The sequence below is a fragment of the Fukomys damarensis genome, unplaced genomic scaffold (genome assembly GCF_012274545.1).
Source record: "Fukomys damarensis isolate Sample0158 unplaced genomic scaffold, DMR_v1.0_HiC HiC_scaffold_26, whole genome shotgun sequence".
NCBI lineage: Eukaryota > Metazoa > Chordata > Mammalia > Rodentia > Bathyergidae > Fukomys > Fukomys damarensis.
Window position 1 is genome coordinate 17,660,708 of NW_022900938.1, and position 16,222 is coordinate 17,676,929.

Below are 16,222 nucleotides of genomic sequence, written 5' to 3' on the forward strand. Positions count from 1 at the left end.
GCAGGTAGCCTTGGCTCCAACCAAGATCAAATGCAAAGCGACACACTTTGTCTAATGTACATTGTCTAAATTGTTTTGGAGTTTACTAGAAGACAAATATATTTCTTAATAATTGCTGTAATTTTATGAGTATAGGTAATTATGGGATCATATCATAAAGTTAAAACAGAGATGCTTAACATGACCACTTCGCTAGGAGAAATAGACCTAGTGAATTTGGTAGTAGAGGTACAGTAAAGATCCAGAGCCTGACAGATTCATGTCATGTTGTGTTTCAGAGCCTGCAATCATTGTTGAGAAGGCAGGACCGATGACAGTGACTGTAGGAGAAACATGTACCCTGGAGTGTAAGGTGGCCGGCACTCCCGAGCTGTCGGTTGAATGGTACAAGGATGGAAAGCTGTTGACCAGCAGCCAAAAGCATAAATTTAGTTTTTACAACAAAATCTCTTCCTTAAAGATTCTCTCTGTTGAGAGGCAAGATGCAGGCACTTATACTTTCCAGGTTCAAAACAATGTGGGGAAGAGCAGCTGCACGGCTGTCGTTGACGTTTCAGGTTAGTTCTGATATCTTTCTCCGGTTGCTTCTGCAAATTCCTGTTAAAAGTTTTCCTTCTTTTGTGTCTCTTTCAAACATGATGAATCTCTTGCTGTTCCTCACACAGACCGAATGGTTCCTCCCTCTTTCACACGGAGACTGAGAGATACCGGTGGGGTCCTGGGTACCTCTTGCATCTTGGAATGCAAAGTAGCTGGGTCGTCCCCTATCTCAGTTGCCTGGTTTCATGAAAAAACAAAGATTGTCAGTGGAGCAAAATATCAAACCATGTTCTCGGATAATGTCTGCACACTGCAGCTGAATTCTCTGGACTCATCAGATATGGGCAATTACACCTGTGTGGCTGCTAATGTTGCTGGGTCTGATGAATGTCGTGCTTTATTGACTGTGCAAGGTCAGTGTTAGTCAACTTGGTAGAGAAATTTGTACAGTTTCCTTTTTGGGTGCATTTCCGGTTTGACACACATTTAAAAGCATTCTTATTTTTTGCTCAAAATTGCCACTAAAGTCAAGGCTTATGGAATCTTTTGTTTTTCGTGTCTATGCAGAACCACCCTCTTTTGTAAAAGAACCTGAACCTTTGGAAGTGCTACCAGGCAAAAACGTAACTTTCACAAGCGTTATTAGAGGAACCCCTCCATTCAAGGTGGGCTGGTTCAGAGGAGCCAGAGAACTGGCGAAAGGAGACAGGTGCAACATCTATTTTGAAGACACTGTGGCAGAGCTGGAGTTATTTAACACTGACGTATCTCAGAGTGGGGAATATACATGTGTGGTCTCTAACAATGCAGGGCAAACCTCCTGTACTACACATCTCTTCGTAAAAGGTTTGCTTAAATGCATTCATTCTTCCCATTCTCCATATTCATACATCTTTGGGGTCTGTGTGTGTGTGTGTGTGTGTGTGTGTGTGTGTGTTTAACTGCTGTGTTTTGTCACTGACCAGAGCCAGCTGCATTTGTGAAGAAACTAAGCGATCACTCTGTAGAACCAGGGAAGTCCATAGTTCTGGAGGGCACCTACAGTGGAACGCTGCCCATTTCTGTCACCTGGAAAAAGGACGGTTTCAGCATAACTCCATCGGAAAGATGCAGTATAGTCACAACAGAGAAAACGTGCATCCTGGAAATTTTGAATAGCACAAAAAGAGATGCAGGAAACTATTCTTGTGAGATCGAAAATGAGGCAGGCAGGGATGTCTGTGATGCTGTCGTATCTACATTAGGTGTGTTGCTGTCCTCTTAAGTAGTTTTCATACACATTAATGTGTAACGTGAAGCATGATTTGCTTGACTTTCCATTAGTTCCATGTGTTGATTGTGAGCCTTTCTTCTTTAGAACCGCCTTATTTTGTTATGGAACTGGAACCTCTGGAGGCAGCAGTTGGAGATACAGTTTCTTTGCAGTGCCAAGTTGCCGGAACGCCAGAAATTACAGTGTCCTGGTACAAAGGAGACACCAAATTACGGTCAACTCCTGAATACAGGACCTACTTTACAAACAATGTGGCCACACTTGTTTTTAATAAAGTAGACATCAACGACACTGGAGAGTACACCTGTACAGCAGAAAATAGTATAGGAACTGCTTCTTCCAAGACTGTCTTTAGAATTCAAGGTGATGATGTTATTTTAGACAATAAGAAATTTCTTTCTGTTTTATCTTTATGGAAAATTTTCCATTTCAGCCACTAATGAGTCAAGTATCGCTTGTCTTCCTATAGAGCGCCAGCTCCCACCTTCTTTTGCAAGACAACTAAAGGACATTGAACAAACTGTTGGGTTACCTGTTACACTCACATGCCGTCTAAATGGCTCTGCACCCATCCAAGTGTGCTGGTACAGAGATGGGGTGCTTTTAAGAGATGAAGAAAATCTACAGACGTCATTTGTAGATAATGTGGCAACTTTAAAGATTTTGCAAACTGATTTGAGTCACTCTGGCCAATATTCCTGCTCAGCCTCCAATCCACTTGGAACAGCATCTTCTAGTGCTAGACTGACAGCCAGAGGTTTGTCCCCATTTTTCTTTTTCTCTTTGCAAACCATGACTTATTTCATTGTCCACGTAGAAACGGTCAACAGAAAAAAGCCAAACAATGCACACTGCTTTTTCTTCTCATCTCCTAGAACCGAAGAAATCTCCCTTCTTTGATATCAAGCCTGTATCTATAGATGTTATTGCTGGAGAAAGTGCTGATTTTGAGTGTCACGTTACTGGTGCTCAACCAATGCGAATCACTTGGTCCAAAGATAACAAAGAGATTCGGCCTGGAGGAAACTATACAATCACTTGTGTGGGCAACACTCCCCACTTGAGAATTCTTAAAGTTGGCAAAGGGGACACTGGTCAATATACTTGTCAAGCAACCAATGATGTTGGCAAAGACATGTGTTCAGCTCAGCTCAGTGTAAAAGGTATCATTTCATGGCATTAATGTGGGTTCTTTCCCATATTTGCATAACTGTTTCCTAGAAGTTTCCTCAGTTTTTCAATGTTTGAGATTAAACTAATCGATCGAGTCGGAATTTGTATGTCAGTTCTGGGAGCAACATTAACCCAAGTTCTGTTTTCTCTCTTTATTGTTCTTTTAGTGTTTTTCTAAGCATAATCTTACTATACAGTATCAATTCATTAAAGTTTGTTAAATGTTTCAACCAACCACTCACCATGTTCACTCTTTTCTGTTATATAATACTCTCATTTATTACTAAATGTTGATCAAATGTATCTATAATGTATTAACGAGCATGCTTTAGCATGTATTATCCAGTCTATCGTGAGTCAACTAAATTCTCTATTAAAATACTAAAAGACTATTTAGTAGAAAAGAGAATTTATTTTACCACAATATTATTAGAAAGCATATATATATATATATATACATACATACATATATGTGTGTGTGTGTATATATATTTTGTTTGTTTGTTCGTTTGTTTTTTGTTTTTTGTTTTTTTGTACCGGGGATCGAACTCAGGTCTTTGCTCTTACAAGGCAGGTGGTGGAATCACTGAGCTAAATCCCGGCCCCAGAAAGCATATTCTTAATGATAAACCAGTTTAAATATGAGCTGACAGGATCTTCAACTACAAAGATAAGCAATTTTAACATGTGACTATCCCTTACTGACTTTTTCCTTTGGTTTATTAGAACCTCCAAAGTTTGTTAAGAAATTAGATGCTTCCAAAGTTGCCAAGCAGGGAGAATCCATCCAACTGGCATGCAAAATAAGTGGTTCCCCAGAAATCAAAGTCTCATGGTTCCGAAATGACAGCGAACTTCACGAAAGTTGGAAATACAACATGTCGTTTACTGAATCCGTGGCGTTGCTTAGCATCAATGAAGCCAGTACTGAGGACAGTGGGGACTACATCTGTGAAGCTCATAATGGTGTTGGAGATGCCAGCTGTAGCACAGCCCTGACAGTTAAAGGTTAGACCCGTGATGCTTCTTTCTTCTTCCTCCTCTGGCTTGGATTCCTTCTTAGTCATGCAATGAGATCTAAAATAAAAAGGCTAGTTAAGATTTTTATGCTTGCAACTCTTTTTCTTTTTTTGGTACTGGAGATCAAACTTGGGACTCTGTGCTTGCGAGGCAGGTGTGGTGACACTGAGCTAAATCACTGGCATACTTGTAACTCTTGAGCTAGTTTTTATGAATTGACATTTCTTGCGTTAGGCTGTATTGTCATTTGGTCACATCTGTCACCCTTAATGATCCTACAGTCATAGGAAGTATTTCTAGTTTCTAGATAGTTGAAATTTAAAATCTAGAATTTTTATTCTTTCTGGTGAGCACATGTTCTTATCATTTATCCTCTTTTTTTCTGGTAGCACCTCCTGTTTTCACTCAGAAGCCTGCTCCAATAGGAGCCCTTCAAGGCTCTGATGTGGTCCTCCAGTGTGAGATTTCAGGAACTCCCCCGTTTGAAGTGGTGTGGGTTAAAGATCGAAAGCAAGTTCGAAGCAGCAAGAAATTTAAAATCACTTCCAAACATTTTGATACAAGTCTTCATATCCTTAATCTTGAGGCCTCTGACCTTGGAGAATATCACTGCAAAGCTGCTAACGAGGTGGGAAGTGACACGTGTGTTTGCAGTGTCAAGTTCAAAGGTTTGTATACTTGGAAAAGCAAAACTCAATGTCTCTTCCTTTGATCTCTTCTTGCTTCACTAATAATTCATGTGGCTGTGAGTCTCATTTTTTTCCTTCTGACCATGCATTTCTTTCATTAGAACCTCCACGATTTGTGAAAAAGCTAAGTGACACGTCAACCCTGATTGGGGACACCGCTGAATTACGAGCTGTTGTGGAAGGCTTCCAGCCAATTTCTGTTGTCTGGCTGAAAGATAAAGGTGAAGTCATCAGAGAGACTGAAAACATTCGGATTTCATTCACCGATAATGTTGCAACCCTCCAGCTGGTGAGCCCAGAAGCGTCTAATTCTGGAAAATATGTGTGCCAAATCAAAAACGATGCTGGAAAGCGAGAATGTTCCGCAGTCCTCACTGTGCTAGGTTAGTAGCAAAGGACAACCTATGAGAAAATTGTTGGTTGACCTCTGATCATTTTTTGCAAGTGTTCTTCTTACCCGATAATATATTGGCAGTGTTTTGTTTGAAAGCTGATTTTGTTTTTGATGCAATATGCTTCTCCTTTTAGAACCAGCCAGAATCGTAGAGAAGCCAGAACCCATGACCGTCACCACTGGAAATCCTTTTGCCCTGGAGTGTGTAGTGGCTGGAACGCGAGAACTTTCAGCCAAGTGGTTTAAAGATGGAAGAGAATTATCTGCAGATAGCAAACATCACATTACATTTGTCAGAAATGTGGCTTCCCTTAAGATTCCTTGTGCAGAAATGAGTGACAAGGGCTTGTATAGCTTTGAAGTGAAAAACAGTGTTGGCAAAAGCAACTGCACTGTATCTGTTCATGTTTCGGGTAAGTCAAATGAGATTTTTATAAATCCACCACTTTTCCTTGGGGGAAATATAAAGCCTCTCTTTAAATGGAAAACTACCCTCCCCCACATAGATCGCGTCGTGCCTCCTTCCTTCATTCGCAAGCTGAAGGACACCAGCACCGTCCTGGGCGCCTCGGCTGTCTTGGAGTGCCGGATCGCCGGCTCGGCCCCGATTTCAGTCGGCTGGTTTCAGGATGGAAACGAAATCGTTAGTGGACCCAAATGCCAGTCCAGCTTTTCAGAAAATGTCTGTACTTTGAACCTGAGCTTGTTGGAGCCCTCTGACACGGGAACATACACTTGTGTGGCCGCCAACGTGGCTGGTTCCGCCGAATGCTCTGCGGTGCTCACTGTCCAAGGTCAGTGCGCGTGCTGGGCTGCCGCGCTCCCCCGCCTCTTCCACCAGACGCGGTGCCTTTCTTGCCTGGGATTCTTTTATTTGGTCTTCATTCCCAGCCTCCCTCCCTCTTCTTAAGTAGCCACCACATTTCTCACTTGGATTTTGTTCTCTTCATCTTCCCCTCCCACTGGGATATCTAGAGCCTCCATCTTTTGAACAAACCCCTGATTCTTTGGAAGTTTTGCCTGGAACGAGTCTCACGTTTGCCAGTGTCATCAGAGGCACCCCTCCCTTCAAGGTCAGGTGGTTCAAAGGCAGCAGAGAACTGGTGTCGGGGGAGTCGTGCACCATCTCCCTGGAAGGCTTCGTCACAGAGCTGGAGCTGTTGGAGGTGGAGCCCCTGCAGAGCGGAGACTATTCCTGCCTGGTGACTAATGACGCCGGCAGTGCTTCCTGCACTGCGCACCTTTTTGTGAAAGGTCTGCTCTTCTCCCCCAACTCCTGTATCCTTTTGAAATTCTCCTAAGACTTCGTGTAAGCCCGTAACTTTGCCCTCCTGCTTTCTCCTATAGAACCAGCCACATTTGTGAAGAGGTTGGCCGATTTCAGTGTGGAGACGGGAAACCCCATAGTTTTGGAGGCCACGTTCACAGGGACCCCTCCCATCTCAGTGACCTGGATAAAGAATGAATATGCTCTTTCGCAGTCTCAGAACTGCAGTATTACCATGACAGAAAAATCTACCATACTGGAGATTCTTGAGAGCACAGTAGAGGATTATGCACAGTACAGTTGCCTGATAGAAAATGAGGCCGGGCAAGATATCTGTGACGCTCTGGTGTCTGTCTTAGGTGTGTTACCTCTTATCATCTCCTTCTCCTTCTCGTACAGCGTGCTCTTTTGTTTGTATGATGCAGTGATTGGTTACCATCCTTTGTATCTTAGAACCACCTTATTTCATCGAACCTCTGGAACATGTGGAAGCAGCCATTGGTGAACCTGTAACTTTACTATGTAAAGTGGACGGAACCCCAGAAATCAGAATTTCTTGGTATAAGGAGCACACCAAGCTGAGATCAGCTCCTGCATATAAAATGCAATTCAAAAACAATGTTGCCTCCTTAGTCATCAACAAAGTGGACCACAGCGATGTGGGAGAGTATACATGCAAGGCAGAGAACAGTGTGGGGGCAGTCGCTTCGTCCAATGTGCTTGTTATCAAAGGTGATGATGGTTTTATTTAACAAGTCTTGCTGTGTGTTGACAGATTCATTTTCTTAACATCAAGTGTGTGGTGCAGGTTTTCTCTCTCGTAAATAAGGATTATTTGAAACTTCTTTACAGAGCGCAAACTTCCGCCTTCCTTTGCAAGAAAATTGAAAGATGTTCACGAGACACTTGGCTTCCCCGTCGCATTTGAATGTCGCATCAATGGTTCAGAACCTCTTCAAGTGTCTTGGTACAAGGATGGGGTCCTGTTGAAAGATGATTCTAATTTGCAAACATCTTTTGTTCATAATGTAGCAACTCTTCAGATTCTGCAAACTGACCAGAGCCATGTTGGTCAGTACAATTGCTCAGCATCTAATCCTCTTGGGACTGCTTCATGCAGTGCCAAGCTCATTCTCTCAGGTGAGTGGATCATCACACGAACCTCTTCACTGCCAGGCAGCGTCCCTGCTTCTGGTCACCGTGGGACAGGTGCTATGTGGTTTCTTCTCCTTGTCTGGAGCATGGTAACTAAAATCACCATATTGGTCTTCATTCTTTTCAGAGCATGAAGTGCCTCCTTTCTTTGATCTAAGGCCTGTGTCAGTAGATCTTGCTCTTGGAGAAAGTGGTTCTTTTAAATGTCATGTCACTGGAACTGCACCAATCAAAATCACCTGGGCCAAAGATAACCGAGAGATTCGCCCTGGAGGCAACTATAAGATGACTCTGGTTGAAAATACTGCCACTCTGACTGTGCTCAAAGTAGCCAAAGGCGACGCTGGGCAGTACACCTGCTATGCCAGCAATGTTGCTGGAAAAGACTCTTGCTGTGCTCAGCTGGGTGTACAAGGTACTTCTTAGAGAACAAGATGTCTTCTACATTCATACTGTCTTAAAGTATAAGGGGTGTGTTTGCTTGAAAACTATGTTCAGAATAATTAGTAATAGGACCTGGGGAGCGTAGCTCAGTGAGAGAGTACCTACCTCTTGTGATCCCTGCCATGGCAAAAAGAAAAAGAAAAAGAAAGGAAAGGAAAAGGAAGTTATTAAATGGATTAAGGGCCTTCCAAATGGGGACAAATTTTTCTTCATTTTAAAAATCTAAAACTGGAAAAACATGAACTGAAGATCTCTTTTCAAAGTCTACAAGTAGAGACTAGGAAGAAAGTGACAAAAATTTCATATAATTGTAAGAAAATCCCAGTTTGAAAGAAGTTATTACAGGACAAAAAAATTAAATGACTTATTTTCCACAATACTTAATAAATGAATGGATTTTTTTTTCCTTGTAAGACGTAGTGCAACTCCAAACTATCGATCTCTTTAAGAAGACTCTAAATTAATTATAAGGTCAATTTCTTTTCTTTCAGTGGACTGACTTTCTCAATAGTAGAATTCAAGGAGCAGGGGAGTAAGGACATCTATTTCTAATATTATGGAAGAGACTAAATACTTTATTCAGAGCACTGCTGTTGTAACCCATTAGAGCATTTTTAAGAGATAAGGGGGGCATAGTTTGTAAAGGCTTTGAAATTAAACTGGAATTCGATTTAGCAACCTGTTTTCTGTAACATATGGTTCATTGTTTTTAACCTGCCTAAGCCCGAATATTTCACCTTTTTTCCCACCACTTCAAAAGGAAAGTATGAAGGTTGAAGCAATCTGTTTAAGATCAATTAGCGATAAGGACGCATTAAAGATGTTAAGATAGCAGGCCTACTTTGCAATGGCTCTTTGTAGTACATAACTGACATCGTGGCGGCCCTGAGAAACAGCCCTCCACTGGTTCCCATGCAGGACGGTCCTCAAACTCTGTTGCTCCATGCATCTCAGAGGGCCCTGTGCTGTTGCCTCTGACTGTGGCACCAGAGAGAAGAGCTTCTTTTACTGGAAAGATGATTGAACAGTAGAGAGCACTGTCTTTTCCACTTTTCTTTAGTCATGTTACTTGACTTGAGTCCTTACAAAAAAATCAACCTTTTTTTTTTAGGGATTTTCTATGTAGGTTCCACTTTACTAGTCTTCTTTGAACTGTACCAAATGAATTTGCTGAAGCTAAGCACTTGGGCAACAGAGACTCCTTTTTAAATCATACAGCTCTTGTCCTTATCTTACGCTGTCTTTTTTCCCTTGGTTCCATAGAACCACCCAGGTTCATTAAGAAGCTAGAACCTTCACGAACTGTGAAACAGGATGAATCCACGAGATATGAATGCAAAATAGGAGGCTCTCCAGAAATCAAAGTTTTGTGGTACAAAGACGAGACTGAGATTCAGGAGAGCAGTAAGTTCCGAATGTCATTTGTGGACTCGGTGGCAGTGCTGGAAATGCACAATCTCAGTGTGGAAGACAGCGGAGATTACACGTGCGAGGCCCACAACGCCGCAGGCAGCGCGAGCAGCAGCACTTCCTTGAAGGTTAAAGGTCAGCCCTTCCTCTGCCTCTGTGCTGTTCCCATTACCCTCCTCCCATGTTGCCTCCCCCGTTCTCTCCATTGATGTTTTAAAATTGTTCAGGGATATGATAAAAAAACAAAAAAACAGAAGCGAGGTTGTTTTCATTCTGTGAGAAACAAAAACATAGTCCTACCTTTAAACTATGTACTTTCAGAATCCATGCTGATTTCCCTTTTCTCCTGTTTTAGAACCACCCATTTTCCGCAAAAAGCCCCCTCCCGTTGAGACGCTTAAAGGAGCTGATGTTCACCTTGAATGCGAGCTTCAGGGTACTCCCCCGTTCCAAGTTTCTTGGCATAAAGACAAGAGAGAACTTAGGAGCGGCAAGAAATACAAGATAATGTCTGAGAACTACCTTAGCAGTATCCACATCCTCAATGTCGATGCTGCTGACATCGGGGAATATCAGTGTAGAGCCACAAATGACGTGGGAAGTGACACTTGTATTAGTTCTGTTACTCTCAAAGGTGAGATTAACTTTCTTCTCTTCTGCTTACTATATTCCTTCTAAATTTAAGATACCACCCCTCTTAGCTATTGCTTTATCTTTGGGTCACTAGTAGCCAGCTCTACTTTTAACTTTCTAAATCCCATTTTTGTTCAGCCTAATTCCTTTTTCTGAATCATACCAAAGATCCTTGCCGGGGATTTAGCTCAGCGGTTCTGTGGCCTGCCTTGCAAGCACAAGGACCCGAGTTCAATCCCTGGTACGGAAAAAAAAAAAAAGCATACCAAAGATCCTTGCCGGGGATTTAGCTCAGCGGTTCTGTGGCCTGCCTTGCAAGCACAAGGACCCGAGTTCAATCCCTGGTACGGAAAAAAAAAAAAAGCATACCAAAGATCCTTTAGTTGATGTGTTTCTGTTAGATTTAGAAAGCTAGTAAGATAAGATACTCTTTTTTTTTTCTACTTCATGCAACTTCTAACATGTCCTGATCCCCTCTTATTAAGAAATGGAAATAATATATCATCACTAGTTGGTTCCCAACGTCCATAATTGGAGGGACACTACCAGTCCCCACATTTTAAAGCCCTAGCTTGCTCCTTTTCTCTCCAGCACCACCGAGATTTGTGAAGAAGCTCAGTGACATTTCTACCATTGCTGGTGAAGAGGCACAGCTGCAAACCATTGTTGAAGGCCCCGAACCAATCTCAGTGGTGTGGTTCAAAGACAAAGGAGAAATTGTGCGCGAAAGTGACAACATATGGATCTCTTACTCAGGAAACATTGCTACCCTACAGTTTTCTAGAGCAGAACCAGCCAATGCTGGGAAATACACCTGTCAAATCAAAAATGATGCTGGAATGCAAGAGTGTTTCGCTACGCTCTCCGTTCTCGGTTAGTACAAATAGGAAGTCATCAGGAAGAGAAGACATATGCTTTTGGATGTATATTTTCTTTAGTTTTTTTTTTTTTTCCTAATTTGACTTTAAAATATGGTGCAAATTTCTTCTCATTCCAGAGCCCGCAGCAATTGTGGAAAAGCCAGAATCTGTAAAAGTTACCACAGGAGATACCTGCACCTTGGAGTGCATGGTAACTGGCACACCCAACCTCACTACTAAATGGTTTAAAGATGGAAAAGAGCTGACAAGTGACAGCAAATACAAAATAAGCTTCTTCAACAAAGTCTCTGACCTTAAGATCATCAATGTGGCTCCCAGTGACAGTGGGGTCTACAGTTTTGAGGTGCAAAACCCCATTGGCAAAGACAGCTGCACAGCCTCAGTTCAAGTTTCAGGTTGGTTGGCTGGGCTTCTTTCTTATTATCATTATAATAAAGTAATTCCTGGTTTTTATGGATGCTGAGGGTAAGCCCCATCTCCTACAGCATAATGAAAGTCTGAAACATTTCCATTCATTAACATCAGAGCTAACACACCTTTAAAGTTAGAAGAAAACCATGTTGAAAAGTTTTCTTTTTGAGCTGGGCGTGGTGGTGCACACCTGTAATCCCAGCACTCAGGAGGCTGAGGCAGGAGAATCGCTGTGAGTTTGAGACCAGCCAGGGCTACATAGTAAGTTCCAGGTCAATCTCAACTACATAGGAAGACCCTATCTCAAAAAAACCAAAAAAAAAAAAATAGTTTTATCTTTTTTTGAGGGGGTGGGTTCCATAATAGTGGTAGGAGTAAAACTAATCTGAATAAGGCTAATGGGATTTTCTACTATCACTTATGTGGGAATAAGTCACCATATTTAGAATCACAACCTCTGGCAAGTCAAGACCATACCCTGCTCATTGACTCTCTAAGCTTTTGATTTTGTGAACCCATAAAGAATATTTTGATAGTCTTGCAAGACAACCAAACAGATCTAGGGATATTCCATCAAAAAGACAATTCTCTCTTCAAGTCATTTTATAACTGGTGTTCTTTGTTTGCTTTTTTTTTTTAATCACATTCAGACCGAATTATTCCTCCTTCATTCACAAGAAAATTAAAAGAGACAAACGGTCTGTCAGGGTCCTCTGTTGTAATGGAGTGCAAAGTCTATGGATCACCCCCAATCTCTGTCTCCTGGTTCCATGAAGAAAAGGAGATCAGCACTGGCAGGAAATACCAGACCACCCTGACAGATAACACTTGTGCTTTAACTGTGAACTTGCTAGAAGAATCCGATGCCGGTGACTACACATGTGTAGCTACGAATGTGGCTGGTTCTGATGAATGCAGTGCTCCTTTAACCGTGAGAGGTCTGTTTAAAATGCAGTAAAAGAGAGTCACATTTCTTAAATTGTTGAGCTTCTTCTGATCAGAGCTGACAAATATTTAACTTTGGATATGCTTTTGTGTTTAGAGCCACCATCTTTCGTTCAGAAACCTGATCCCATGGATGTCTTAACTGGGACCAATGTAACTTTCACAAGCATCATCAAAGGGACACCACCATTCAGTGTTAGTTGGTTCAAGGGTAGCAGCGAGCTGGTACCTGGGGCCAGGTGCAATGTGTCTTTGGAGGACACAGTGGCTGAACTGGAGCTGTTTGATGTGGATACTTCCCACAGTGGAGAATACACTTGCATAGTTAGTAACGAAGCTGGCAGGGCTTCTTGTACAACACATCTCTTCGTAAAAGGTTTGTTTGCTGCCCTGTGATTATAAAATTACACACACGTACCCATTGGATGTGTCTCTGTGTGTGGTTGAGTTCATGTTTTCAATTTGTTTTCTCTAGCACCAGCCAAATTTGTGAAGAGGCTCAATGATTATAGCATAGAGAAAGGAAAACCTCTTATCCTAGAGGGGACATTCACTGGAACTCCTCCCATTTCGGTTACATGGAAGAAAAATGGCATCAATGTAACTCCTTCTCAGAAGTGCAACATAACCACAACTGAAAAGTCAGCAATCCTGGAAATCCCAAGTAGCACCGTAGAGGATGCAGGCCAATACAACTGCTACATTGAAAATGCTTCTGGGAAAGATTCCTGTTCAGCACAAATTTTGATACTAGGTTTGTCATGATTACATGTTCATATCTTTATATACAAGCAGTGCTCAGACAGGTATCCTTCATGGCTGATTGTCTCTCTTGACTGCAGAACCACCGTATTTTGTCAAGCAGTTGGAGCCTGTTAAGGTGACCGTTGGAGATTCTGCCTCTTTACAATGCCAACTTGCTGGAACCCCTGAGATTGGGGTATCCTGGTATAAAGGAGATACAAAATTGAGACCCACTGCTACCTGCAAAATGCATTTTAGGAACAATGTTGCCACCCTGGTTTTCACTCAGGTTGATACTAATGACAGCGGAGAATATATCTGCAGAGCAGAAAACAGTGTGGGAGAAGTTTCTTCATCAACTTTCCTTACTGTTCAAGGTGATAATGATATTTTAAAGTAAATGAATTTGTGCTTATTTTGAACAAGACTTACATCTGATGAGGGTCTTCATTTTAGGGAAATTTTCCAAATTGTCCTTTTTTCTGCTTCCATCTACAGTTAGTAGTTTATGCTTTTCTGTATCCATTACAGAGATGACTAAGTCATCAGTTGAAAAGGTCAAGCAATCATTTGCCTCTATACTTAGATCTTTAAGAAAAATACCTGTGTATTTTAAAATTCCACCCCATAAATCCCTCATTTGACTTGCTACAAAGAATTCTTACAAGTGGTATGGTCTGCTGCATTCCCAGAGACATATCTACAAACTTTATTCTAAGTTAATTCAAGACCCGTTAGTGCTGCCTGATACTTTTATAGAAACCCCACATATATTTGTGAGGAATATTGAGTGAAGGGTTACTCATTGCTTTAATCCTGTTCCTACAGAGCAAAAGCTTCCACCATCATTTTCTCGACAACTGAGAGATGTGCAAGAAACAGTTGGATTGCCAGTTGTCTTTGAATGTGCCGTAAATGGGTCAGAACCTATCTCAGTGTCTTGGTATAAGGATGGCAAGCCACTAAAAGACAGCTCAAATGTGCAAACGTCATTTTTAGATAAAGTAGCCACTCTCAATATTTTTAAGACAGACAGGAGCCTCGCAGGCCAGTATTCGTGCACAGCTACAAATCCTGTAGGCTCAGGCTCTTCTAGTGCCAGACTCATCCTCACAGGTTTGTGGAATCCTAAACTTCTGTACCTGTAATTGAAATTTTTGTCAAAATTTAAGGAGCATACATTATGATTTCTGTTGAGCACGGTGGCCCAGGCCTAGAGCCTAAAAGCTTGTCTTTGTGTTGTTCTTAGAGGGAAAGAACCCACCCTTCTTTGATATACCTCTGGCCCCAGTGGATGCTGTGGTGGGAGAAAGCGCTGACTTCGAATGCCATGTTACGGGAACACAACCCATAAAGGTCAGCTGGGCCAGAGACAACAGAGAGATCCGAAGTGGTGGAAACTACCAGATCAGTTACCTGGAAAATAGTGCTCACCTGACAATCCTCAAAGCGGACAAAGGCGACTCCGGACAATATACCTGCTATGCTGTGAATGAAGTGGGGAAAGACTCCTGTACCGCTCAGCTTAATATAAAAGGTATTGTTGATTTTGCCTGTGGTCCAACAAAAGGTCGTCATTTTAGAGTACAGCTTTACTAAGTAGGAGTGCATTTTGTTCTGATGAAATGTAGGGCAACATTTTTTAATAAATGACGTGAAAATGTCTAAGAGGAAATACATCTCCACTTGGAAAAAGTGACTGTTAAAAATATGTATTTGCTAAATCTTTATATTCTATGTAACCCTAAAAACCCCATTTTTAAAAAATTCTGGCTCTATAAATGGCTCTAAATTATTCTCATCATTATTGCAGAAATAAGAGAGAAGTTTAGACAAAGCTTTTGGAAGGAAGCAGACATACTTAGAAACGTACACAAAAAGCCTCCTAGTAACCACCTGCTTCTGGGCTCTGTTTCATCTGTCCTTTTAATTTCTTGCAGAACGGCTAATCCCACCGAGTTTCACTAAGAAACTCTCTGAGACGGTTGAGGAAACAGAAGGGAGTTCATTCAAACTCGAGGGCCGGGTGGCTGGTTCCCAGCCTATAAGTGTTGCCTGGTACAAAAATAATGTAGAGCTACATCCAACTTCTAACTGTGAAATAACTTTCAAGAACAACACACTACTGCTGCAAGTCAAGAGAGCGGGCATGGCAGACGCCGGCCTGTACACCTGCAAGGTGACCAATGATGCGGGCTCTGCTCTGTGTACTGCGTCCATTGTCATCAAAGGTCAGTTGTTCCACAGCCCCCGACTGCTGTGCTTGTGTTCACTCCCTGTTAGATACCCAGGTGCATCTCTCCACCATTCTGTGCATACCCCCCTAATGATGTGGCTCCCCAAAGTAGGTGTCACTTGATAAGCACACTAAAAACCTTAGCTTTCTCAGTCATATCCCTAAAATTCCCTCAGGTCCCGAGAAGTCAAAGCCTGCTCTGATTGTGTCTGTGAGTGACACATACCTCTACGGAGCGTATTTGTTCTGAAAAAAATGTTTTTCAACCGTTCACCACAGAGTAGTGGAGCATCTTTGATTACTGTTAATTATATCCTGAAACATTCCCCTTTCTGAGTTTATTTCTAAAGGATCGTCACTTTACGTATATGCCACAAAGCTTCTGGCCTGTACGTGAATATTAATCCCAGACAAAAAGGTAGAATTTGCCGGGGATTTAGCTCAGTGGTTCCGCCACCTGCCTCCCAAGCGCAAGGACCCAAGTTCAATCCCCAGTACCAAAAAAAAAAAAAAAAAAAAAAAAAAAAAAGTAGAATTTTCTCTAAAAGAAACGAAAGATGACTGGAAAAAAGTATAGTCTATAAAGATGTATTGTAAAATTTAAATACACAGTCATCATTTAAGGCAAAGAAATAGGCGGCTTTGTTTAACCAGGTCTTCAATAATTCTCTGACTACAATGGCTTCCTCCAAATAATTACGATACAACTTCATCAAAATCGTTTTCTTCACTAATTTCCTAGAGCAGCTTGGAATTACTTACCAATGCTGATGATCTGGTTGGCCAGCTGTGAATGCAAGATAAGGGGTTAATATTATCAATGGGTTACTATCACGGGTAGGTTCATGAGTGGTCTTAAAACTCACATTTTATTGTTCAACAGAATTGAAATACATTTAGTTTTAATGCACTTAATAAAATGAAAAATTAGCTCTTAGAAGCAGTCCATATTCTTGATGGGTTTGCTATCAGGTAGATTAGATGCTTGCTATAGAATCCTGAGGCTA

At 41.7% G+C, this 16,222-nt stretch overlaps 1 protein-coding gene across 1 annotated transcript in view; it reads left to right on the forward strand.

Moving 5' to 3' along the window:
* Ttn (titin) overlaps positions 1-16,222 on the forward strand; it is a 267,108-nt gene that overhangs the window by 80,437 nt on the left and 170,449 nt on the right. Inside the window, 28 exon segments of the mRNA XM_033756300.1 lie at positions 279-557; positions 666-953; positions 1,108-1,386; positions 1,506-1,784; positions 1,898-2,176; positions 2,283-2,570; positions 2,689-2,976; positions 3,713-3,994; positions 4,396-4,674; positions 4,797-5,078; positions 5,224-5,502; positions 5,596-5,883; positions 6,065-6,343; positions 6,437-6,715; positions 6,810-7,088; positions 7,209-7,496; positions 7,639-7,926; positions 9,219-9,500; positions 9,721-9,999; positions 10,590-10,871; positions 10,996-11,274; positions 11,941-12,228; positions 12,333-12,611; positions 12,711-12,989; positions 13,078-13,356; positions 13,808-14,095; positions 14,229-14,516; positions 14,920-15,210. Coding sequence (XP_033612191.1) covers positions 279-557; positions 666-953; positions 1,108-1,386; positions 1,506-1,784; positions 1,898-2,176; positions 2,283-2,570; positions 2,689-2,976; positions 3,713-3,994; positions 4,396-4,674; positions 4,797-5,078; positions 5,224-5,502; positions 5,596-5,883; positions 6,065-6,343; positions 6,437-6,715; positions 6,810-7,088; positions 7,209-7,496; positions 7,639-7,926; positions 9,219-9,500; positions 9,721-9,999; positions 10,590-10,871; positions 10,996-11,274; positions 11,941-12,228; positions 12,333-12,611; positions 12,711-12,989; positions 13,078-13,356; positions 13,808-14,095; positions 14,229-14,516; positions 14,920-15,210 — 7,917 coding nt within the window.